General features: G+C 38.0%; 1 protein-coding gene across 1 annotated transcript in view; it reads right to left on the bottom strand.

The window, feature by feature from the left end:
* Positions 1–6,758: 6,758 nt before the first annotated feature.
* TMEM123 (transmembrane protein 123) overlaps positions 6,759–27,700 on the bottom strand; it is a 68,392-nt gene continuing 47,450 nt past the window's right edge. The window contains exons 3-5 of the mRNA XM_058289074.1: positions 18,411–18,680; positions 17,094–17,247; positions 6,759–9,372 (exon numbers count right to left, since the gene is read on the bottom strand). Coding sequence (XP_058145057.1) covers positions 9,348–9,372; positions 17,094–17,247; positions 18,411–18,680 — 449 coding nt within the window. The 3' untranslated portion in view covers positions 6,759–9,347. The remainder of the gene's footprint in view (positions 9,373–17,093; positions 17,248–18,410; positions 18,681–27,700) is intronic.

Below are 27,700 nucleotides of genomic sequence, written 5' to 3' on the forward strand. Positions count from 1 at the left end.
TGCTAGTCTAGTTACTTTGTATATTACAGATATAATGTTGAATTAAAAATGAGTCAGTATCAAAACCTCTTAAGGGAAATCTGTATTAGGACTTAAAAAAAAAGGGGCATCAGTGTTGATGGGACGAGGAAGGATAGGAAATGGGAGTAGATCCTTCTGGAACTCAGTAGTATTTGTCCTTTTCCAGGTCTTCTGGCTCAGTGGTACTTCTGAGGCTGGATGGATAAGGAGGTCTAATATTAAAAACTTGGTTTTTCTCCTCACTCCACAACTCCTTTAGAGCCTTTAAAATTTTCTCTGCCCTCCAATCTCTTCTCTTTTATTTCCATACTTATGTCCTGATAACACATTTAAGCCCAAATACACACACTTAGGTACCAGCCCCCGTGTCAGTGAAAAAGGGACACCAGTCCTTTGCTGCCATTATAGAGGGAAGGCATGGAAGGGATTCTTTGCCCCTCCAAATTTAAGAGATAACATTAACTTTTCTCTCTCTTCCAGCCTGGAACTGTTAAGATTCCCAAAGGAATTATTAGCTCCCATAAGGAGTAAATTAAAAAGTCTTTTAATCAAAACAACCGAGCTTGTCTAAATCTTACAATTAATCAGCTTTACTATAGAATGCTATTAATACTTTTAAAAAATAGAGGAGGTTCCCATATGCCTCACTCCCTACGCCTCCCACTTTTCCCACATCAACAACTTCTTTCATTAGTGTGGTATATTAAAACTTTTTAGAAACAATTTTTTTTCCTGCTAATTTGCTCTATATTTTTTAGGCTACCTTATGTGCCGGGCATAGTGCTAGATACTTTAAGCACATTAGCTCTAATCCTTTTAACAACTCTGCAAGGTAAAATTCTAACATAAGTCTATCTGATTCCATAGGTTGTGCTTTTTGGAAATCTGTCCTATTAAACTCTATTAATTTTAAAATAATGGCATGAACCACTGTATTAGCCAAAGGGGTGCTGATGCAAAATACCAGAAATGGGTTGGTTTCTATAAAGGGTATTTATTTGGGGTAGAAGCCTACAGATACCAGGCCATAAAGCATAAGTTACTTCGCCCACAAAAGTACTTTCACGTGTTGGAGCAAGATGGCTGCCGACTTCTGTGAGAGTTCAGGCTTCCCGGGTTCCTACATTCCTGGGGCTGGCTTCTCTTTCCTCTGTGAGTTTACTTCCTGGGGCTCGAGCTTAATGCATTGAACTCCAACATCAGAAGCCCTCAACTCTGTTCTTTGCCATGGTGGAGACTCAACACCGTAATCATAACTCAATCATGCCCAGGTACAGATCAGATTGCAAATATAATATCTATTTTTGGAATTCATAACCATATCAAACTGCTACAACTGCCATCTAGTATAGCTATAATAACTGACTTGAGCTTTGTTTGAGAGTTTATCATCGTCTTTGTCTTGATTCAGCTAGCCAGTTTTAATAATATATAAGGAATTCTGCACTTTTTGTAGTGAGTAAAAATATTGAATAAGCTATAAGTAAATAGTATTGTAATTTATGCTTTATACCCTTGCTGAATTCTTCTGTATCTAGATCAGAGTAGGGTTTTAGAGTTAATTCTTACCACTTTTGCCCTCCTACTGCTTATAAACTGCCACAATTGAGGTGCTTGTTATGTTAACAAATGGATAAAGTCATTAGTATTGTATATTTAATCCTTAAAGCCCTAGGAGACAAGTTTAACCCTATTTCATAAATGTGGACACCGAGGCTCAGTGAAACGATGTGGACGATGTGGAAACTGATGGAGCTAAGTGGTGGGCTGTGAATTGTACGTGGTCCAGGTGGGAGGGACTTGAGAACATTTATTTTTTTTCCTTGCTAAACCATACTTCAGTTTTCTTTTTTTTTTTTTTAGAAAAGTTATTTCTGCTTTTTCCATCTTTTTGTTCAAGAATCAACCTTACACATCTGAGATAATGTACTATCATCACACATTCTTTTTAAAGGCAAAGCACCATAGGTAAAGCTGATCAGCTGTCCAGAGTTCTCAGGTTACAGTATCTCACTTCCTGACTTTACATTAACTTCTGAAAATCAGAAATGCCATCTCCAAAAACTGTTAAGGGAGTCGTAAAAATAAAAAATCACTTTATTCAATATTATAGTTATAGAAATGGAGTATATTTCCTTCTAGAAATAAAAAAACTAAGAAGAAAATGCTGCTTAACATTGTTGGTATGCTAGCTTAGGTCAGCAGGAAAAAATGCTGTGATGACTCTCTCCGATATTACCAACAAGAAATTCTAGTCCAAGCTTTAATAAGCCTTGTATGTTTTCACTAGATGTTTCTTCCTCTGCTGCTTTTCATCCTCTTCCACATTTCATATTCGAGGATTGGCACAGCCTTTAAAACTTCATCAAGGAGCAAATCCAGTATACATTGATTTCCTTTCAAAAGGCATTCTAACCTGTTGGCCTGGCAGTTTCATTCCCATGAATAGTCTAGCCATGAAAAAACAAAACAGGATGCAGACAAATCCAATGAAGAGAAGTTTGGAATGTTTGGTGCACTAATGGGTCCAGGATTACAAGTCCTCAACCCCCCATTGTAAACAGGAAGCTGGATGCAAGCCCGTCCATAATATAGCATCCATTTAACTGCAGGCCAGGAAGGCCACTGGCCTCTGCTGCCCATAGAGCCAGCCCCTGGAGGTTCAACAGTGACATCATAAATTATTCCTCGGGTGGTGGTGGCACACCACTACCTGAGCGCACATCATCACATTGGATGTGCATCCAGGGTGGTGGCTTCAGCTTCAGGGCGGGACATCTGAGCACTTAAGAATGAGCACTAAGAATGGGACTTGCTCAAAGTCCCCATGCTGTGCCAGCTGGGGCAGCTCTCAGTCTCAAGCCTCACGTGCCAACTGCAAACAGCCCCCTCTTATTTATGTTTGGAAATAGGATTTCTGTACTTCTAAATGGGAGGAATTGTAATATGCCATTTGTTAGGCCTTTTGCTTCTGTCTGGGCATTTTTCCATGTTCTCGCTTAAAAGAGGACACATACTGGAGCTGAAGAAAGTTCTCTTCTGTTCAACCCTTAACAACCTAAAGAGACCTTTTACTTGCCTGCCATTTATTCCATACGTCAAAGGATGACTGGCTGGCCGCTTTGCAGTCAGACTTAAATTTTTTTTTCTGGAAGTGTAACATTTCAGTCAGTATCCTAGACTATATGTAAAATAAACCTATCAGTGTATAGTAGCAGTTCTTAAGCTTTTTGGTCTCAGAACTCCTTTTACAATCCTGAAAATTGAGAACCCTGAAGAACTGTGTTGATGCAGGTTATATATCTATTGATATTTACAATGTTGGAAATTAGAGATGTTTAAAATATTTAAAAATTCATTAAAAATACAGTAAACACATTAACATAACATTTCTTAATATTTAAAGAGAATTCATGAAAGGAGTGACATTTTTAGTCGGGACGTGTGATTATTTAGGGAAGAAGGTTTAGATAGCTTGGTGGAAATGGAAAAGCCATGGTGATTGTGGTTCTGGGCTCTGCCCTCTTGGGTAGACTGGAGTCGAAATCAGTTTTAACCAGGGAGTCCTGGGAGCTTTTAACCCTTAGCAGCTCTAACAGTAAAGGCTAATAGGTAATTAAGCCACATGACTGTGAATAGAATAGTGAAAAAACCCTGAACTTCAAATCCAAAGGCTTTCCTTTGAGGCATTTAAATCTACCATTCAAATAAGGACTTGGGTAAGCCCTTTTTTTTTTTTTTATTTTATTTATTTTTTAATTCATTTTTGGATAAGCCCTTTATACCCTCTCTGATTCTTAAATTTTTTCCCACGAGGGTCAACAATTTTTTCTTATACTAAACAGGCTTATAGAGGGGTCTAATGTGAGTGCCTATCAGGACTTCCACTTCATTATTAGCAGGTTGTTTGCACCCCCACTGGTTTTTAAGAAATTTTTAAAGAAGTAATGATGATAAACATTGATAAAAATGGACCAAGTTCTTTTAGTGCTTGGGAGGTGATAAATCTAGACACTTTCGAACAGTAAGGCCATCTTTTCCCCTGAGATGGGGGAAGGAGAGGCAGTTTCCTTTTGAGATTTTAGTGAGTTTATCAGCTATTTATATCCAAACTTGTCTGTTAAATTGTGCCCTGTACTGTACTACAAATCCACTAATGAATCCAAAATCATGCAAAGGCAGAGTAGATGGCATAACATTTGTATTTATCATGTTTCTTTTTTTATACAAAATTTACTGGGAGGTTGCTGTTAGTCTCTGGATTAAGAATAACATTTCATTTGAAGCATTTTCAAAGGACATAATAAAAGACTTTTTTGCTGTAAATATAACCAATGAAAATGTAGTCTGTATATGCCAATTACAGAATTAATTCCTTGCATAGAACAAATATTTTCCTGTGGATTAAGTGATGAAGGTTCAGAGGATGTAAGGTGACAGACATTGAAAGCTGAGAACATCTTATAAATATATTTAAAAATGAGAATATTGTCAGGAACTTCGAAGGGTGTAAAGAGTTTTACCCTACATGCAAGCTAAGTTAGCCTGCCATAGTTTTATGGAGTTGGCAGAAGACGTGAGACGCCTGAGTCAGAAAAAGACCAGTTGACTACTCATAGCACTATCAATTAGAGCATCGGTATATTTTACACAGTATCTCCAAGCCCCAATTCCCACAGGTTGATGCAGAGTTGTTCAATGCATCTGTAACAGTGGGTTCCATTACAGGACAGGACTCTGATGTTAGGGAACATTACATTTTATAATGGAAATAGTGACCGTGCCTGTCCTTTGCTCTAAGAGGGACAACCTATCTCCATCTAACAGCTGTGGCCAACCTTCTTGCTCCAGAGGGGGATATTAGGTCCATCTTCTAAGGTGTTCACTAAACAATCATTCTTGAAAATTAGTCCCAGGCAAAGAAGAGTCAGTGCCTCTTTCACACAAACAGAAATGTAAAAGACCTAGAGTATGGTCTTCCAACATATTATTTTTAGAATACTGTAAACAATTTAAGTAGATGGAATAAAGGATGATTATGGATGGGAGTGTTGAACGATGAGGCAAGAGTGATAAAATGACTAGATGGAGAAATACATATTCAATCATCAATATGTTTAAAGTAGGAAAGTCAAGTCAGATAATGAGAGAATTTTGGCAGCAATATGAATGAATGATGGCTGCCTAAGAATGGAGGCAAGTATATTACTCTGGAGATCATACACTGTTACTATTCTTAAAAGCTCATGGACTAATGCAATGATAGGAAAAGTGCAGAGAAGACATTCAAGGGGAAAAAGTAAGCTATGAAGTGGGAGAGATATATTTACACACCATATAATTGACAAATGACTTACATCCAGGATCTATAGGGAACCACAAATCAATAAGATGGAAAACCCATTACAAGCAAGACTTGAGCAGGCACTTCACAAGCATACGGCCACCAAATGGCCACTAAATACATGAAAAGGTGTTTAACCTCCTTACTTATTAGGGAAATGCAAAGAAAATACATAATGGGATACCAGTACTATCAGCTACCAGAAAGACAAATTCAAGATTGACTGGCAAAGGATATGGAACAGTGGGGGTGCAAACTGATTGACTCACTTGGAAATAACTTTTAGCATTATCTGCTAAAGCTCCATATACACATAAACCCCGAGACCCAGCAATTCCAGTCCTAGACATAGATCCAAAAGAAATGCTTGCAAAGTTGTGCCAAAGGGCATGTACAGGATAGCTGACACTGGCATTAGTGGTAATAACCAAATAGGGAAACACAAAGGTACAGTGGATAACTGATATGTTCATAATGGAATACTCTACAGCAATGAAAACAAATCAGCAACAACTTACATGGCCAAATCTCATAAATGTTAAATGAAAGAATCCACACACAAAATAAGTGTGGTCTCAACAGATAATATTCCAAAATGGGCAATATTAATTTAGGATGTCAGAAATCAAGAGGTTGCTACCTTTGGGGAGGAGTGTGATGGGAAGGGGGCATAAGGCGGGCTTCTGGGGTGCTGATGATATTCCAGCTCTTGACTTGGATGTCTGTTCCCTTCGTGATAATTCACTAGACAGTACGTTTTGAATTTATGCAGTATATATATATATATACTTTTTAAAAAAGCAATTAGCTGAAACTTAATGGGTGCTATTAATTATAAGGGGTTTCCTGGAATGCACCCTTTAATCTAGGTTATAACGATACTTACTTAAGCCATTCTCAAATGTTTAAATTAGGGCCACTTGTGAAAAGAAAAAAATGACTGTTGAAAACACCATATTATATATTAATACATTTGCAGCTGATTTATCTAGGGAGTGGTAGATTTTTATTTTCCCAGTGAAGATACCTATTTTTAAAATTCTGCCCACCAGAATAAAAAAGTGGCTTCCAACGAAAATCCTTGAGAGCAGAGGTTTTCAAATGTTGGTGTAATCCGACACGTACAGCAGTCCTAGAGGACTTGTTCAACAGTGAGGCTGGGCTTTGCCCGCGAGTTACTAATTAGGTAGTTTTGGGGTGCAGTTCAAGAATGTGCATTTCTAACAAGCCTCTGTGACGCTAATGCTACTAGCCTGGGGACCACATGGGAATATCACTTTCATTGTGTCAATTTTCCTGGCACCTGCAATCTGCCATTTCTATTTTGGATTTCTTCAATTCTGTTGATTGCTCTTTAATTTCATGAAATGTAGTAAAAACACACATTTGAAACTTTTAAGTGGAGAAGAACAAAATTTTATTCTAAAAATAGATTTCAGTAACAATGAAATACCCAAAGCTGGTCACTATAATAAAAAGAAAATGTAACAGGAATTAGCTTCACGTGGTTTTTTTTTCCTGAAAAAGACAAGAAGTGTCACTGTAACATACTGCCAATTCTCATTTGTGTTTCAATTATTCATCTTACAGGTTATCCAAAGTAATTTTAAAATCTCACATTGGCTTTCACCGAATATTTAGACATATATCTGGGTTGCTTTTAGTTTCAAGTAGATACATTCTCAAGGAACATAAACACATTTGAACATCTATTTAAAGTAAACATAATTAGGAAGATAAATCTGTACTTAAATGTGTTCTAAAGCGAATTATTGCCTTGCACCACCATTCCCCTTAAAAACAAACAAACCTGACAGCACTGATAATGTACTAGTATTTAAAATGAACAAATTTGGCTACTTATGTACAGAGAAAAGATGTTAACTAAAATTATTTCAAATCCAAAGCAGACTAAACTATTTCAGGGCTAATAATGACATTTAGTACTTAAAAAGTGGTTTTACATCTTCAAAGTGCTAAAGAAACAAGTACTCAAGAAAAACTTCAGGCCTATCTTCAAAATTCTGTCTGACTTGAAGCACTGAAATATCAAGAATGCAAGAGACAAAACAAGTTAAATGTAAAAGGCCCTCATTACTATAAAAATACCTTAACTCTATTTTGCAAAGAAATGAAAGCAGTGGTTGAATAACCAATTTGGGGGCAAGTTAGTAATATACAAACTCACTTATCAGTCCACATCTTTTTTCAAACTACTCTAAACATAGAATTTCCTCCACATTGCATGTGTTACATACATACTGTTACATCCATATTTTGTATAATTTTTATCATCCATATTCACTGCCATGATCATAATGTACAGCAAGTAGAAATGATCCTCTATACCAATATTCTTGATAGGTGGTATTCTCTGCAAACCAAAAGCTGATCACAAGTTATATTTTATTTCTTTTAAATGCAGATGTATGTTCATTAGGACATCTTAACTCATTTTTGGACTCTTAGATATTGGTGTGATTTACTTTGGCCATTGAAGATAAGAAACCTATCTTAGTATTTGCCGTATAACCAAATACTCTTGTATAACCCTGACCCTGAGTTTTGAGTACTGGTTTATAAACTGTAAAACAATACCCCCAAATACAGTAGCTAATACTGCTGTTCCTACAATATTGTGCTTTCTGTCCCCATTAACACCTCAAAGTACCTCCTCTTCAGCAAAGGAGCAACAGGAGTGGTCTGGGGAAATACCCAAATAAAGAAACAGGAAATTTCTTGTCTTAAAAATTTGTTTTAAAACTTCAAAATAATTCATCCCAAAATATATCTCTGTTGTAGTATAAAAATGCCCTATCTCCAAATCTGTCCAATAAATTGATACGGCATGAAAATGCAGCATTTTCATCCTGCAGCTTTTGGCATCCTTGGGGGAACCCCGTGATCCCTGGTTTGATAAAACACAGTATTCATCTAGTTCAACTATTTGGAATTTTAAACATTGTTTTGGAAGTCATATAAAGGACTTTTTTTTAAAGGTAGGTGTGGTTACACTCAACCAGACATTTCTAAATATTGAAAGCAGCTCTACATCTCTTAAAATTATTCACTAAATATAAAATTAAAATTAACTGAATATGACATAAAGAGCAATTTCCAGTGGCGACAATATTCTCACAGTAGCAAATAATCTAGTTCTTTCCTTCCTATAATGCCAGGATTATTTAATACCAACAACTAAGTTTTAAAAACACTAACACGTTAAACATAGCAACTTACTGAAATTGTACAGAGAAAAGTAGGAGAACTTTATATCAACTACCATTGAAAGGGCAAAAGAAGTTATTAATAAAAATATAGGCTCTCCAGTGCGCCAGTGAACCTCTAACAGGGCTAAGTCCAGATGACATTTCTGGTTTTACAGAAGTTTTCTGTTTTTGGTGGTATGTGTGTGTGCACATTATGCTTCTAAACCAACTAATGCACTTTAAACATGTCAAGTGTTGATGCTTTTTTGAAGAGACACCTAAACTAAAATTATGCTTAGGACCTGGGTTTACCCAATTGTATAATTTCTGCTGTGTAGCATTAGTAATTAAGATAAATCTGGCTCTGAAAAGCACTGAAATTTTTTGTGTGAGCAACAAAGACACTCAGAATCCCGAGTGCTGTGACAAGCTCCTCATTTGCATGCCCAGATGGCCCCTGCCCTCCAGCGATGATGTCTTCCAGTTACTGGCCCTACGGACCAATGCTGCACAAAATGTATCTGCTAAAAGTGAATATAACCACTACATTAGCTATTTGTAAGTTCCAGATGGTTCATGAAAAAAATACAAACCAAACATTTTTTACCTTTAGTAATTATGAGGAATCTGACACATTTGCATAAAACATTGTATACTGTATCCATGGCCTGTTTATACTATTTTCAAAGAAAAAAATATTTTTTAAACTAATAAATCAAAACTAATTGATAGGGCTGCATCAATCTTTCTTCTTTCCTTGATCTTGTATTTCCTTAAATGATGGCATCATGTTCATCACTGTAATAAAGCAAAGGTTACAATTACTTTTATTTCATATTAAAATCAAGATGACTTAGATGTTCATGTTTGTAAGTAAAGTGGCTACAGAACAATTTCAAGATTCACAATCAATACTGTGATTGTTTTGGGTAGTTTCTTAAATAAAAGTATCTGGAATACTGTAGTGGCTAAGGATTTAAACAGTGGGTAAGGCATTCAAATCCCTGTTCTGATATGTTGTGTTCTCGTTTTTACTTGACTTAAGGTATTTACAAATTCTTCCCCAAAAAATGAATAGGAAGGGACGCTACCAAACTTATTCCATGAATCTAACATGATCCTAATAGCAAAGCCAAATAAAGATATTACAAGAAAAGTACAGACCATTTCTCTAATGAATATGGATGCAAAAATCCCCCCCCAAAATACTTGCTAACTGAATCTAAAAACATATTAAAAATTATACATCATGATCAAGTGGGCTTTTGTAATTCAAACTTTTTTGTTAAGAAGGGACAGCCAACTCAATGGGGAAAAAATCTTCAAAAACCACATATCTGACAAGGGATTGATGTTCATGTTATACAAAGAGATCACACAATTTAATGACAAAACAAGGAACCCAATTTAAATGATGGGCAAAAGAACTGAAAGGCGTTTTCCAAAGTGAAAATACAAATGGCCAAAAGGCATATGAAAAGATGTTCAACATCGCTACCTATTAGGAAAATGCAGGTGAAAACTACAATGAGATATCATCTCACACCATACAGAATGACCATTATTTAAAAAAACAGAAAAGTAATGGAGAAGATGTGGAGAAATAGGAACACTCCTTCATTGTAGATGGGACTGTAAAATGGTGCAACTTCTGTGGAAGATTTGGCAGTTCCTTGGGAAACTAAATCTGTAACTGAAATATAAAGAACTGAAAGCAAGGGGGTGAGCAGACATTTGCACACCAATGTTCATATGGCATTATTCACAATCACTAAAAGATGGAAACAACCTAAGTGTCTGTCAACTAATGAATGAATAAAAAAGATGTGGTATATTCATACCATGGAATACTGCTCAGCTGTAAGAAGAAATCAATTGGGGAAGTGCATGACAACCTGGATGAACCTTGAGGATACTATGTTGAGTGAAATAAGCAGACAGAAGGACTAATATTGTATGGTCTCACTGATATGAACTAAGTACAATGACTTATGGAGTTGGACTATGAAATGTAGGTTGGTGGGAGATGGAATGTGGGCTGAGGAGGAGCAGACAATGCTGGACGTATGTAGAATGTTTAATAAGGTCAAACGTAACTGTGGTAATGGATGGACTTGATGGTAACACATTATAGTGAGTGTAACGAACAGTGTTGAATTATCAGTGTGACTGGCTGAAACGAGTAGTCTAGGGAGATCATTGTTATTCGGAGGACAGCTGGAGGATAATGTAAGGAATGTATAACAATAATTTTGGCAGTAGATGAGGATTGTGGTTAATAATATAAATACAGGAATGTTCTACAAAGTGGTAAGAATGTGTTGCTACATGGGAAAAATATAACTAATGTAATTTACAGATGATAGTTAACATGTTTTTGTAGCAAAAGCAAGGAAGGTACTATATTAATGTGAAAGGTAAAAAAAATGGGGTTTGGTTTTGTGAGGTATGAATATGATTAAGCATGTTTTTTTCTTTTTCATTTTTTTCATTAACAAGGAGAATTTGATTATGTCATTTAATTAATCTGTGCTCATCTGTGTATCTTTCTGAACACTAGAGGAGCAACTGAGCTGTTGGAATTAGATGAGGTAAAGTGCCAGGACAGAACTTTTTAGGAGTAATCCCTCCGTAACTTGTTGAGCTGCCTTTTTCCTTTATTTTTTTGAATTTGAAATTAAAAAAAAAAAAAAAGAGGCTAAAATTTAATCAGCGTTTTAACCATTGTTATCCAATAAATGAAAACTAGCTACAGAGGGTCTAAATTATATCATTACTAGATACAGAAGGTCTAAATTCCTTAAAGACAAACCTTTAGTCTTTACTTATGGAATGCTACTTTTTATAGCTTCAAAGGAACTAGTGACTTTGAAATGCACTACTTTTATCAAGTACAAAATACAATTCTTTCTCATCCCAGACTGTAAGACACATCAAACTTTCAGAGATGTAAACTGTGAAGAAAAAAAGCCCAAATAGGCTGTGCTTAAAGTAGATTAAATATGGTACTTTTACCATCTACTGGCTCCTCTATGAAAGTAAGATGCCTATTATACCCCGCTACTGCAAGCACAGCTCCTTTACAGAAATGAATTCTCGACTCTGACTTCTTCCACGGGGCAGCGAAGAAAAAAGTAGCCCATACGCTAAAATTACAGATTTTGTAATTAAGACAGTTTAAATTACTTCATTATTTAATAGCCTCAACCATAACAACAGATACTGATATTAAGAAAAAGGAGGCGGCGGACTTGGCCCAGTGGTTAACGGGCGCCCGCCTACCACATGGGAGGTCCGCGGTTCAAACCCCGGGCCTCCTTGACCCGTGTGGAGCTGGCCCACGCGCAGTGCTGATGCGCGCAAGGAGTGCCCTGCCACGCAGGGGTGCCCCCCGCGTAGGGGAGCCCCACAGACAAGGAGTGCACCCCGTAAGGAGAGCCGCCCAGCGCCAAAGAAAGTGCAGCCTGCCCAGGAATGGCGCCGCACACACGGAGAGCTGACACAGCAAGATGACACAGCAAAAAGAAACACAGATTCCCGTGCCGCTGACAACAATAGAGGCGGACAAAGAAGATGCAGCAAATAGACACAGAGAACAGACAACCGGGGTGGGGGGGAAGGGGAGAGAAAAAAAATGAAAGAAATAAAAGAAAAAAAAAAAGAAAAAGGAAACTTTTAATTTATATTAATCACAATGTGCCTTCTGTTTAGTAGGTAAAATTTACCAAGGAATAAATGACAAGTATTTCTAGATACATGTAGTGGTTTAAGATATTTTAAAGCATTTCTAAATTAACTCTGTTCGGTCACAATTTCTGTGTCTTTTGTGGGTTGATATAAGAAAGAATTTTTTTTTTTAAAGAATGTTTCTTAATATGCCTTTTAATTTGGCAAAACATCACCTTGGTATTCTTTTAAAGTGAGTTTGGTATGATAAATATATAGAGTAACTTTTAATTTAAATACATTTTTAAAACAGTGATTTTTTTCTTAAATTTGTTTAAATATTAGTAATATAACTTTGCTAGATTCCATTTTCATTGATGAAACTATTTCATTTAGAAACTTATGCCAATGAATTGAAGAGTTTGTGACCTTTCCATATTCTTATTTAATATTTATAAATTAGTATCTCTTTAATGTTACAGTGAGTCGGATTTTCTTTTTCTAACGTATTTTTTCTATATGTATTGAATCATATCTAGTTTCAAAAATGTAAGACACTTAGAACAGTGTCTGACATGTAGTAAGCTCTATGTGTGTTTCCCAGGTAATAAAAATAGATATTTGTGGCCATATGGAAAAAAAGAAAGGAAAGATGTCCTCAAATGATCTATTTCAATATTTTCCAAAATCTTTTTCCACACAATACTAGTTCTAAGAGAGGAATGTCAAAAAAAAAAAAAAAAAAAAGTGTGTTCTTTCAATAAATATTTGAATAAAAATTTGAAAGATATTTCAACCTATATTTCCCTCCTAGAAATTAAATGCATACTAGTATGTCAAAGGTTTAGAGAGAAATCCTGTAGTAAAGTAACGTTTTATTTTACTTTGCTCAATCCTGAACACCCCAAACATTTCTGATGCAGAACTTGAACTCATATGTATATGAATGTCATATGTATACAACTGTTCATATGGAGAACACATTTTGGAAAGTGGTCATGTATTCTATGGTATTTAATTCATGAGGCATAATTTAGATGAACAAAAACAGACCATAACCAATCAATACTAAAAACAGCACTGTGTACAGATCCTAAAACATTAAGAGAGTTTTCTTAGTTTCAAAGAAGTGTATCTAAAATGATGAAGAGAATGAATTGGCTCTTGTACATATAAGATTCAAATTTCTAACAAAAACCAAAAGGACTTTGCTGGAACAACAAAAGTTGGGAAGTGATATGTTAAAAAACTCTAAGATCTGGGAATGATATCATCAACATGGCAATATAAGACATCCTGTGAAAAAACCTCCCCAGAGGATCAAAGGACAAATCCTACTGGCTTAGAACTCTGGAGGACAGTAGAGACTGGCAAAGGACTCTACAAATGCTGAATCGAAGAAAAAGAAAAATATCAGGGAGGGAACTTCTGTTCCTTGAAAAAAAGAATGAAGTTGGAAGACTCATACTTCTGGACTTTAAAGCATATTACAAAGTTATAGTGATCAAAACTACATGATATTGGCACAAGGATACATTATAATGACCAATGGAATCAAGTTGAGAGTTCAGAAGTAGACTCTAACATTTATTGCCAATTGCTTTGGGATTGAACCCAGGACTTCATGCATGGGAAGCAGGTGCTCAACCACTGAGCTACATCTGCTCCCTAACAAGAAGTTGTTTTTTTTTTTTCAGGAGGAACTGGAGATTGAACCCAGGACCTCATACGTGGGAAGCCAGTGCTCAACCACTTCAATCACATTTGCTTCCATCCAACTGATTTTTTTTTTGAGGTACCAGGCCCCGGGATTGAACCCAGGACCTCATATACAGGAAGCTGGCACTCACCACTGAGCCACATCAGCTCCCCAACTGATTTTTGACAAGGCTGTCAAATACACTCAAATGGGGAAAGAATAATCTTTTCAACAAATGGTGCTGGGAGAACTGGATATTTATATGCGAAAGAAAGAGGACCCCTATCTCATACCATATACAAAAATTAACCCAAAATGGATCAAAAACCTAAATAAAAGAACCAGTACTATAAAACTCCTAGAAGAAAATGGAGAGAAGCATCTTTAGGATCTTGTGCTGGGCAATGGTTTCTTAGACTTTATACTCAAAGCATCCAAAGCACAAGCAATGAAAGAAAAAAATAAATAAATGGAACCTCCTCAAAATTAAAAACTTTTGGCATCAAAAGACTTTGTCACAAAAGAAAAAGACAACCTATTCAGTGGGAGAAAATATTTGGAAATCATATATCCAATAAGGATTTAATATCCAGAATAAAGATACCCTACAACTCAACAATAAAAAAGACAAAAGACCCAATTTTTTAAAATGGGCAAAAGACTTAATATTTCTTCAAAGAGGATATCCAAATGACTAAAGAGCACATGAAAAGATGCTCAACATGAGTAGCTATTAGGGAAAAGCAAATCAAAAGGAGATACCATTTCACACCCGCTAGAATGACTTAAAACAACAACAACAAAACAGGAAACCACAAGTGTTCAAGAGGATGTGGAGAAACAGGAACACTCAGTCACTGCTGGCAGGAATGTAAAATGGGGCAGGCACCGTGGAAGCTGGTTTGGCAGTTCCTCAGGAAGCTAGGCATAGAATCACCATGTGATCTGGCAATCCTACTAGTAGGTATGTACCCAGAGGAATTGAAAGCAGGGCCTTGATAGTGACATTATTCCTAACTGACAAAAATTGGAAGCAACCCAAGAGTCCCTCAGTTGATGAATGGATAAAAAATTTGGTATGTGTGTGTGTGATGGAATATTATTCAGCTGTTAAAAGGAATGAAGTCCCAATGCAGGTGAAAACATAGATGAACCTTGAGGACATTACGCTGAGTGAAATGAGCCAGACACAAAAGGACAAATACTGTATGATCTCACAGATAACAACTAATCATAAATAGCAAAGTCATAGAGTTAGAATCTAGAATATAGACTATCAGGGGGCAGACTGGGGTGAGAGAATGGGAAGTTATCTAGGCTGATTGCAAAGGTGTGGAAATGAATAGTGATAACGGTAGCTCATTATTATTTTTTGGTATCTCATTATTATGATCGTAATTAACAGCCCTGTGTTATACAGGGGAATGTGGTTAAAGAGGAAACATTAGGTCGCATGCTACTAGAATGAAAATTAAAGATAAAATCTAGGATTATATAACACAGTAAACCCTCTTGTAGATGATGGGCTATAGTTAATGGTCCAGGTATAAGAATGTTCTTTCATGAATTATAACAAACCTATGACACTGATAAAAGTTAATAAGTGTGGTATATGAAAAAAATATACCCAATGTAAACTCTAGGTGATAGTAACCGGTACTACTTTAATAATCTTTCATCAACTGTAACAAATGTTCCACACCAACGTAAGGTGGTGGTGTGGGGTGTTGTATGGGAATCCTGTATTTTATGCATGATTGTTCTGTGAACAAACAACTTTTCTAATTAAAAAATTCAACAACAAACAAAACAAACCTCTAAGACCTCCAGAGTTACATGTAGGGTGAACACGGTTGCATGTTCGGAGCCTGGGGATAAAGCTTGTCTGAAAAAGGTCGTTTTACTACCGATAAAACGGTACAGTCGAGTCTCGTGGTAGGAAAGTTCTAGAAGGTCCTGGGGAACTAATTCGTCAACACTGAGCCACTGTCCCCAGAGGAAATACAGGCTTAGGAGCCTGGGCGCCTCCAGGCGCATTTCGTGGACCAATCTACGTGGACGCCTGCTTCCCGGGCGTGTCCTCGGGAAGCCGCCCTACGCCTCTCGCGCCCTCCTTCACCGTGCGCAGGAGGGGTGCCTGGGAGGCTCATCTCCTAAGCTCTGAGACTCTGCTCCCACTGAGGCCCATGCAGGAACTGCCGCTGCCTTCCCAACACTACGAGCAGCGCGGGGACAAGCCTGAGGTTAGGCCGGCTTAATCGTGCAACGCGCGGGGCAGGCCCGCAGCTCGGTGACCCGCGCCTGCACGGAGCCGCCGGCCACGCGCGTTTCCCGGGGGGGCGCACCGCAGCCTCCCCGCGCTGAGCAACGTGGGGCAGCACTTCCGCACCACGCTCAGAGGCCGCTTTAGACGCAGAAATCCCCGAACCAAGAGCCCACGAATGCAAAACGTGGCCCCGCGTGGACCGCGAAAGGGCCCCTGCCTGCAGCCTGCCAGCGGGGCTGGGAAGGCAGGGCGCCGCCCGCTCCAGGCTCAGCAGGGGCCGGAGTCAGGTGCCTCAGTCCTTCCACCCTGCGCACGGCTGTGGATAACCCCAAAACTGATTTTGGAGTAACAAGTAAGTTAGAGTGAGCAGATGAATTTGCAACTGCACAATCTGCCAATATGAGGATCGACTGTATATTATTTATAAAGACAAGTCATTTAATACAGTAAGTTATCAGAGAAAATTAGGTTACAGGAAATGTTTCTTTAGTTTCTGATGTCTGTGGCATGGAAAGCAAGAACCATGTTTTTACCAGGATATATTTAGTGCCACTGACAAGGTAACAGCTCGATGAGAAGTGATGTATTTGTTATGATTAGAGGGGTAAACAAACGAAGACACCAGCTAACCTTGGGTGTCTGGTATAAGATGTATGACAATAATAAATTACAAACCTTTTTATAGGTACATACATACATTTTCATTTGCAAATAATTACACTCACATGCTCATACATAAACAATGTACTTTGGGCAGAGAGGAATAATTGAATATAACTCATTTACAAATTTATAAAGAACAGACTCTCATGATATTTAATATTTCCTTATGATATTTAAATTACGTGAGTGCAGAAATAAACAAAGCCCTGGCCAATCAAAACTTACATGGTTCTATACCGAATGCCTCTTCTTGAATAATACGTTTTGCATCCAATGTAAAGAATAGATAAAACTCCCAGTGTTAATACAATGCCACCAACAAAGCTGCCAATATCAAATTTTGATCCTCTGTTTTCCTTAGAATTAACAGCTGCTGTGACTAAAAGAAAACAAAAACAAAATGGGCTTTAGTGCTTCTTTCCTTGGACTGTAATAAACTAAAACTGCGTGTCTGTGTGGGATAAGGGGGTCCAGGCGCAGGGAGCTGCCCCCTGCCTCCCTGTGTCCAGGGGCTGCCTGGCTCTCGTGCCTTCAGCCCGTCCTCTCACACACACCTGAACGGACACGTCAGTACCTGCCACCCCTGACCTTAAGTTCGTTCAGGGGCGTGATCAGGCTGGAGCTGGACAGGACACCAACCCCCCGGCAGCAGCAACATGCGGGAAATGTTCTTTGCTGCTGCATGCTGTGAAGAGGCCATGCCTCACCCAAATGTCTGGGCAGCACAGCTCTACTGTCTCCGTGACACAAGCTCCAACCTGAGAAAGTGTTTCTAACAACTTTCTCCTGTTGGAATCAACCGGGAATTTTAACTCTTTTGGTTTTATCACTCCAAGAGCCCCTGGAACATTAAAGTTGACTTCAATACATAAATTGTAATAATGAGGAAAATTAACTATGTGGGGTAGAAACATGTAAAAAGACACAAAAGAAACCATAAAGCCAGCTACTTGTGCTCATAAATGACATCAACTAGCTCTTAAACAGAACTGCAACTCTGGGTAACTTCAAAGAGAATCTTCTTAGAAGGATTTTAAGTTCATTGCTTTACAGGTATTGTATTTTAAACAAATGCAAAAACTGAGAGTGCCGACTCTAATACTATCAACTATATACTAATACTATACATGGTTACATCTTCTACCATTTAAAAATAAATATAGCCCAAAGTTCATCATGATTTCTGTTTAGAAATCACGTAGACTGAGCCTGCTCAGTTCTTTTCTAGAGTGAGGTAGAAAGACTGAAAGGCATGACATTTTCAAACCAGGTGAAATAAAATTCTGTTACGGTAAATGACTTATTCACGGACTGGCTTTACGCACATCTGTGTGAGAAGGGTCTCGGCACGTTTAAGTGGGAAGCTCACTTTTCCAAGGGACAAGAATACTAGGTCAGTTGACTCTCCCTGATTTCCACTATCTAAATAACAGAGAAGCAGGCTAAATTTCTACTTATTTGTGTGGAATGTAATGATGACCGAAACGCAGCATTTAACAACTATTTTCAGCACAGGGAAAACAGGTCAATTTTAATACCTACTTGCTATTGATGAAGAAACTGATGTCACCGAACTGTTACGGGTTGTGGTCAGAGTGTTCGCAGGCACCTGCGGCGTGCTCCGTGAAAGGCCAGTTTTGGACGTAGGCCTTAAGGTGACGGAAGTCGTATTGACTGAGGCCCTTGGTGATGTCACTTTAGCAGGTGTAGTGGACGTTGCCACCTGGCTGGAGACCGAGGAATTGGGAGCTGGCGGTGCCACGGTGGCGTTGGAAGTCTGACTTGTATGGTTGGAAGGCACCTGGGCATCCCCTGCAAGAGTGTCAAGAAACTTTAAAACGGGGCTCTGACTTCGGGGATAAAGCGCCACGGTCACACGTTACAAAGGGCAGCATGAAGGACGATGATGGGGTGCACAAGTTTTTAAAAATATTAGTCTGAAACAATTTCAACCTTATTGGGCAGTTTCAAAAATAAAACAAACCCCAACAGACCGCCACAGCCCAGAAACACAGACCCACCCACTTTAACATTTTGCCACCTTTGCCGTATCTATTTTCTGAATATTTGAGAGTGACCTGCGCACGTAATTCCATGTCCATTTCCTTTGAATAAGAATATTCACTTATGTAATCACCCTAAGTGCAATTATCAAGTTCAAGAAATTGACACTGATTTAAAGCTTACATTCTATATTGCAGTTTTTTCTTACATTGCAATGTCATTTTGAGCCCTTTCTTTTCCATTCTTAGATCCCAATCCAGTATCATGTATTGCATTTAATCAGCATTATCTCTTTAATCTTTTGTTTTAAATTGTGGAAACATATATACAACATAATCTTCCCATCCCAGTCCCTCTCGAGCATACCACTCCATGGGATTAATCACTTTCAGAATGTTGCAGTGCTCTCACCACCATCTGTTGTTAGAACTTTCCCTTCACAGCGATCAGAAGCCCTAGACTTGTTTTGCATTAACTCCGTTATATTTTCCTACTCTCCTCATAACCTGCACTCTTTGTCTCTCTTGAATTTGTATATTCTCTAATATTTCCTTAGTGATTACCATGGGGCTTAAATTTAACATTCTAGATCTTTAACAGTCTTGTTTGCTTTGATATCATCTTTTTCTAATGAATTTTATTGATACATATTAATAAAGCATAAATCCATCCAAAGTATACAACCAATGACTGTCATGCCCATATAATAGTCCTGCTAGTTACAAACTATGATATGCTTTCAACATTTATATCCATTTCCCAAGATTTACAAAAAACCTTTTCACCAACTCTGTACGGATTAACCCTCGGCTTCCCATTCTCTACCTTCATTCTATTTTCTGGTGACCTATATTCTAATTATTAACTGCATGAGTTTACACAATATATCTAGTTCATAATAGTGCAATCATACAGTATTTGTCCTCTTATGTCTGCCTTGCTTCACTCAGCATAATATCCTCCAGGTTCATCTATGTCGTCATATACTTCATGACTTCATTTCTTCTTACCATTGCATAATATTCCATCGTGTGTACACACCACAATTTGTTTATACCCTCATCAGTTGATGGACACCTGAGTTGTTTCCATCTTTTGGCAACTGTGAATAATGCCACTATGAACATAAGGGAATGACATTATTTGACTTGTATTTTGAAAGAATCACTCTGCTACACTAAGGACAATAAATCATAGGAGCAAAAGGCTAGAAACAAGGAGACCTGTTAAGAGGTTATTGCAACAATCCAGATAGTAGAGGATGGTGGTGGTAGTGAGAAATTATGAGATTGTGGGTCAATTGTTATGGCCCAGGAGACAGGGTTTGCTAACAATTATTGTGTGGTGTGAAATGGAGCAAAAATTTTACTTCTTCCTTTCCTATTTGCATGTCTTATTTATTTTTCTTGCCTAATTGCTCTAGCTAGAACTTCTAGCACAATACTGGACAACAGTGGTAAGAGTAGGCATCCTTGAGTTGTTCCTGATCTCAGCAGGAAACTGTTCAGTCTTTCCCCATTTAGTACAAGGCTAGCTATGTGTTTTTCATATATGTACTTTACCATATTGAGAAAGCTTCCTTCTTATTTTTTGGAGTGTTTTTATCAAGAAAGGTTTGTCAAATGTCTTTTCTGCATCAAGAGGATCATATGATTTTTCTTCTTCAATTAATATGGTTTATTATACTAATTGATTTTCTTGTGCTGAACCACCTTGCATTCCTAGGATAAAACCCACTTGAGCATTATGTCTAATTCTTTTAATGTGCTTTTGGATTTGGTTTACAGGTATTTTGCTGAGGATTTTTGCATCTATATTAGAGATATTGGTAACTTCCTTTTTTTGTAGTATCTTTATCTGATTTTGGTATTAAGGTGATTTTGGCTTCATAGAATGGGTTTGGTAGCATTCCTTCCTGTTCAATTTTTTGGGAGAGCCTGAGCAAGATTGGTGTTAGATTGTCTTTGAATATTTGGTAGAATTCACCTGTGAAGCCATCTGGTCCTGGGCTTTTCATCTTTGGGAGGTTTTTAATGACTGTTTGAATCCCTTTTACTTGTAATTGGTTTGCTGAGGTCTTCTATTTCTTCTAGGGTCAGTGTAGGTGTTTGCATGTTTCTAGGAATTTATCCATCTCATCTACATTGTCTAGTTTTTTGGCATACAGTTGTCCATAGTATCCTCTTATAATCTTTCTCATTTCTATGGGGTCCGTGGTAATATCCCCTTTCACAGTTCTGATTTTATTTGTGTCTTCTCTCGTTTACATTGTCAGTATTGCAAGGGTTTGTCGATTTTGTTGATCTTCTGAAAGAACCAGCTTTTGGTTTTGTTGATTGTCTCTGTTTTGTTTTGTTTTGGTTTTTTGTTCTCTATTTCATTTATTTCTGCTCGATCTTTACCATTTCTTTCCTTCGGCTTGGTCTGGAATCAGTCTGCTGCTCTTTTTCTAGTTCCTCCAGGTGTCCAATTAGATCTTCAATTTTAGCTCTTTCTTCTTTTTTAATATAAGCATATTAGACTATAAATTTCCTTCTCAGCACTGATTCTGTGGTGTCCCAAAGGTTTTGGTATGTTGTGTTCTCATTTTTATTCATCTCAAGGTTTTCTGAATTCTCCTGTAATATCTTCTTTGGCCCATTGATTATTTAAGAGTCTGCTGTTTAATCTCCATATATTTATGAATTTTCCCATCCATTATTGATTTCCAGCTTCATTCCCTTATGAACACATAAAGTGTTTTTTATAACTTTGTTTAAAGTAAGACCTGTCTTGTAACCCAATGTATGGTCTATCCTAGAGAAGGATCCATGAGTGCTTGAAAAGAATGTATATCATGCTGCTTTGGGATGCAATGCTCTATAGATGTCTGTTAGATCTAGTTCATTATCATATTATTCACAAGCTCTTCATTTCTTTATTCTCTGTCCTGATGTTCTATCCAATACTGACAATGGTGTATTTAAATCTCCAACTATTGTAGAGATATCTAATTTCTCCCGTTAGTTTTGCCAGTGTATGCCTCATGTATCTTAGGACACCCAGGTTAGATATATAAATATTATAGTCATTTCTTCTTGGTAAATTTCTCCTTTTATTAATATATATATATATATATATAATGACCTCTGGTTCTTATAACAGTTTTGCATTTAAAATCTATTTTGCTCAATATTAGTATCACTACTCCAGCTCTTTTTTGGTTACTATTTGTGTGGAATATCTTCTTTCAACCTTTCACTTTCAACCTGGTTGTGTCCTTAAGTCTGAGGTGAGTCTCTTGTAGACAGCATATAGAGGGCTCATATTTTTTTAATCCATTCTATCATCTATGACTTTTGATTGGGCAGTTCAAGCCATTACAATTCAATGTTATCACTGTAAAGGCATTACTTACTTTATTCATTTTGTCATCTAGCTTTCCGTTGTCATGTCTCACTATTGTCTGTCTTTTTACTCTTTAATTTACCCTTTCCATTAGTCTTTATTTTTATACTCTTCACCAAGCTCTTGCCCTTATTTTTCCCATTCAGGCTGCAGCACTCCCTTTATCTCTTGTAATTCTTGTCTTCTGGTAACATACTCTCTCAGTTTTTGTCTGTGAAGACTTTAAACTCACCCTTATTTTTGAAGGACAATTTTGTCAGATACAGAATTCTTGGCTGGCAGTTTTTCTCTTTCAGTACCTTAAACATACTATACCACTATCTTCTTGCCTCCATGGTTTCTGATGAGAGGTTAGCACTTAATCTAATTGCAGTTCCCTTGAAAAAGAAGCTTTGCTTTTCTTGCTGCTTTCAAATCCTCTCTGTATCTCTAATATTTGTCATTCTGAAAAGTAGATGTCTCGGGGTAGATTTATTCTGTTTGGGGTGTGTTGTCCTTCTTGGATAGTGATATTTATGCCTTTAATAAAGGTTGGGAAGTTTTCAGTCATTATTTCCTCAAATATTCTTTCTGCCTTTTTTTCATTCTCTTTTCCTTCGGGGACACCAATAACATGTATGTTTGTGCATTCTGCATTGTCATTCAATTCTCTAAGACCATATTCCATTTTTTCCATTCTCTTCTCTTTCTGTTCTGTCTTTTCCAGTTTAGATGTTCTTTCTCAAAATCACTGATTCTGTCTTTGAGCAATTCAAATCTGCTCTTATGTGCCTCTAATGTATTTTTAATCTCATCCATAGTGTCTTTCATTCCCATAAGCTCTGTTACTTTTCTTTGCATGCTTTCAAATTGTTCTTTATTCTCACCCAGTGTCTTCTTAAAATCCTTTCTCTCTTTAGTCATGTTTCCCTTCAATTCTTTGAATTGATTTAGGAAATTTGTGTGATTATCACTGATTAGTCATCTTAAATCCTATACCTCTTCAGGATATTTGCTTTGTTCCTTTAGCTAGGCCATCTCTTCCTGCTTCCTAAAATGGCTTGTAATTTTATGCTGATGGCTAGGCATCTGAATATGTTGATAAATTTACTCGATGGTCAATTTCTCTCTCTTGCCTTGTGATTTTTTTCACAGTTCTTCTCTGATTTTTGGCTCAACTTATTCTAAGTCGTAACAACTGCCCAGCTTAAGTTATCAAAATTGGGCTAGGGACTCACTAACAAGGTACAGATTTTCTCCCACGGGTGAGGCTAAAGAAAGACCTAAAAGCAGTTTTTCTCCTTGCAATTTCCTCACTGATCAGCAGATGGCGCTTGTCAAAAAACTTTCCACAGAGGTGTTTCTTTCAACCTAGGCTTTCTCGTGTTTCTGGTCTTGCCAGAGCCAAAATTCAAAATGGGCTCTGCAGGCTGAATTCACTGAAGAGAAGCCCTCCAACTAACCCTCTCTCTTCCCTTGTAACAGCTAACAGGGAGGGAGACATCTATTCCCCTTAGTTGACTGTAGTGAGCTAGGGGTTTTATCCAGGCTTGACACCTTGAGGGTGGAGGATGAGAGTCCTTCCCAGCTGCTGTGAGGATTTAGTAACTCACACTTCTTGTTTTACGTTCATTTCTTTTGTCTCTCACCCTCCTGGGAGTTGCACAGCACTGTCCTGGTCTGTTGACCCCCAAAGCAGGTCCCTTGGACAGCTTTTGGCCCTTTCTCCATTCTTTGTGTGAGAAAGTTACGTCCTGCCTGCTTACTCCAATGCCATCTTCCTGGAACTCCTGATACCATCTTGACTTCAATAGCATATATCAGTTATGTTTCTATACCCTTCAGCCCCTCACCTTTATGCAGTTCTTGTAACAAATTACATGTTTCTCCATGAGTCCAAAATCATTGGTTTATCACTACATTTTATATATTTGCCTTTTAGGTCCTATAGGAAGTAAAAAATTGAGTTACAAATAAAAAATACAATAGGCCTGGTGCTTATATTTAACCATGTCATTATTTTTACCAGAAATCTTTATTTCTTCTTGTGGCGTCAACTGATTGTCTAGTGTCCTTTCCTTTGAACTTACAGAACTCCTTTTAGCATTTCTTGTGGAGCCAGTCTAGTGGTAATGAAGCCCTTCAGTTTTTTTTTTTTTATCTGGGAATGTCTTAATTCCTCCCTCATTTTTTTTATAAAGATTTTATTTATTTTAGACCCCCCCACCCCCCAACCTCGTTGTTTGCATTCACTGACTGCTCTCTGTGTCTGCTCATCTTCTTTTTAGGGAGCATCAGGAACCAAACCTGGAACCTCCCCTGTGGGAGGGAGGTGCCCAATCATTTGAGCCACATCAGCTCCCTGCTTGTTGTGTTTCCTTGTGTCTCCTTGATCCATCATCTCATTGTTTCAGCTCACCATCTTGCTACTCTTCTTTAGGGGGCACTGGGAACTGAACCCAGGACTTCCTGTGTGGTAGGCAGACACCAAACTGCTTGAGCAACACCTGCTTCTCCTTCCCTCACTTTTCCTTTCAAAAGATTTTTATTTTATTAAATTTTCCCTACCCCCTCACTGCACTTGCTGTGCCTGTTCATTTTCTTTGTTTCTTTAGGAGGCAGCAGAAACTGAACCCAGGACCTCCAATGTGGGAGGGAGGTGCCTAATCACCTGGGCCACCTCCGTTCCCTGCTTTGCTGTGTCTCTCATTACACTTTTACTCCTGTGCCTCTTGCACCATCTTGTTGTGTCAGATTGTTGCACCTGCCCATCGCATCAGCTCACTGTCTTGCTAGTTTTCTTCAGGAGGCACTAGGAACTTCTGCTCCCTGCTTTGTTGTATCTCTCATTATGTTTTCCTTCTTGTGTCTCTTGTTGCGTCATCTTCTTGTATCAGCTTTCCACACTGCCTGTTGTGCCAGCTTGCCATCTTTTTTAGGAGGCACCAGGCACTGAACCACGGACCTCTCATGTGGTAGGCAGGAGTTCAACCATTTGAGTCACGTTCGCTTCCCTTCTCCCTCATTTTTTGGAAAGTCAGTTTTGCCAGATACAGAATTCTTGGTTGGCAATGTTTTGCTTTCAGTACTTTAAATATGTAACTATGTCTTACCAATTCCTCCTTGCCTCCATGACTTCTGATGAGAAATGGGCACCTAAATCTTATTGAGGCTCCCTTATATATGAGAACTTGCTTTTTCCCTTGTGGCTTTCAGAATTGTCTTTATCTTTGACATTTGACACTTGGATTATAACAAGGTGTGGTGTGGTCTATTTGGGTTTATGCTGTTGGGAGCTTGCTGGGGGTCTCTGGTGTGTATAGTCATATCTTCTGTTAGATTTGGGGTGTTCAACCATTCTTTGAATACTCTTTCTGCCCCTTTCTCTCTTCTGCTGGGACTCCCACCATGTGGATACTGATGGCCCCAGGTTCCTCAGGCTCTGTGCACTTTTCTTCATTCTTTCTTCTTTTTACTCCTCAGACACTGGATGATTTCAATTGTTTTATCTTCAATTGCTGTTGAACCCTTCTAGGGAATTTTTAATTTCTGTTACTATGGTTCAGCTCTCTTTGGTTCCTTTACACATAATTTCCATATCTCTATTGATAGTTTCTTTATGTTCATCTGCCATTTTCCTGATCTCCTTTAGTTCTTTGTCCATATTTTCCTTTAGCTATTTGAGAACATTTGGACCATTTTTTAAAAAGTCTTTGTCTGGAATATCCCAGGTTTGATCCTCCTCTTTCACGGTTTCTAATGCTTTAATTTTCTCCTCTGCTTCCTGTTTCTTTGTATGTTTTCTAATCTTCTGTTGAAACTTGGACATTTTGATATTTTAGAGTATCACTGGACTTTAGACTCTGAGACATCTGTTCCTTAAGCTTGTTATGACAGAGCTTTCCTTGAATGCCAGGAGCTAATAAAAAAAAGGTGTATACACACACACACACACACACACACACGAAGGAAAAAAAAGAAAATAGCTTTCCCAGTCTTTGCAGACTGACCTGTGTCAGTAAGTCGCAGCTTATCTGTACAATGCCTTTAGAAAATAGCTCCAGGCGAAAAGACAGTCTTCCTGGTCTTTTCTGTGCAGCCCCTTGTTTGGGGCAGGAACATTTGGCCCTAGGCAATTCCTGTTGACACTGTTCTGGTTCCGAATGGCCCCTCTTCCCTGGGGCAGTTTCTTAGGGTCCAGGTCCCTGTACCATATTGTCCTAGAGGGGGCAATCCCTTAGCCAGGCAGCACCTTCACTGCTCTCCCACAGCAGTCTGTAAGAGTTCTGTGCGTTGCCTTCTACAGCAGGGCAAGTTCAGGTACAGCGAGTCCCTCGGTCCACAACCAGACAGACAGGGCAAGACCCACTCGCTCCCAGCATGTGCGCCAGAGTGTTGCTCCCCCTGGAACTGGGAGCAGGATCTAGACTGGGAGTGTGGCTGGCTCCAGCCCGGGCACCCTGAGATCCTGCCACTTCTAAGTAGCTTTTATCTTGATCCTGCACTCTTCCTGTTACTGCAGCCCTTTAACTGTTTTCAGGAGTTTTGAGAAAGACGTTTCTGTCAGTTGTTTTTGATCAAAGCTTCTGTGGGAGAACGGAGCTCTGAAGCATCTCGCATCGTAAATGGGCTGGGGGCACAGGGGTTTTTAAGGCAGTAAAACTATTCTGTATAATATTTTAATACCATAATGGTGAGTACATGGCATGACCCGCTTTTTGTCAAAACCCACAAAACTGTGTATGTAAGGAGTGAACCCTAATATAAACTGTGGACTATAGTTATTAGAATGTAGACATATTGGTTCATGAGTTATAATAAATGTACCACACTAATACAAGATATTAATAACAGAAGAAATGGGGGGGGTATATGAGAACTACTTTTTGTGTAAATTTTCTGTTCGTTGCTCTAAAAGTATTTTATTCTTGAAAAAAATACAGCAGCATGAAAAACATTTATTCCATCAATATTCTGCAATATACTGCAATAAAATATCTCAAACTAGTAAAAGAGTCAACAGGAACAAGGACTAGATTTCCTTTTTGTGAAAATGTAAAAAAGATAAAACCCAGAAAACCTGAGTTCCTTCAGTGAAAGGACAGCTGTCTTAACCATCTGTGTTTAAATATCTTAAAATATGTCATTTCACCTAAAAGGTTTTAAAACAAATATTCATTTAATAGATGAATAAACTGATGAATATAAAAAGGGTTTTTAAAGTTAAAGTTTCTCTGCCACATTCTTCTAATGGTTGCATGTTTCAACCCACAGCAGGATGTGAGCATGAATGAAATATTCTTTGTCAGGGTAGAAACAACTCCCCACAATGCATTAGGCAGTGCAAAGCCATGGTATGATATAGCTGGTTGGAAGATTCATATGGGTAATAATAATTTTTCAAAGAAGGATATTTATAAAATTTCAGTAGGCTTTAAAAATCCAGAAGCCAATTTGTATGA

Source organism: Dasypus novemcinctus, chromosome 27 (genome assembly GCF_030445035.2).
Source record: "Dasypus novemcinctus isolate mDasNov1 chromosome 27, mDasNov1.1.hap2, whole genome shotgun sequence".
Taxonomy (NCBI): Eukaryota; Metazoa; Chordata; class Mammalia; order Cingulata; family Dasypodidae; genus Dasypus; species Dasypus novemcinctus.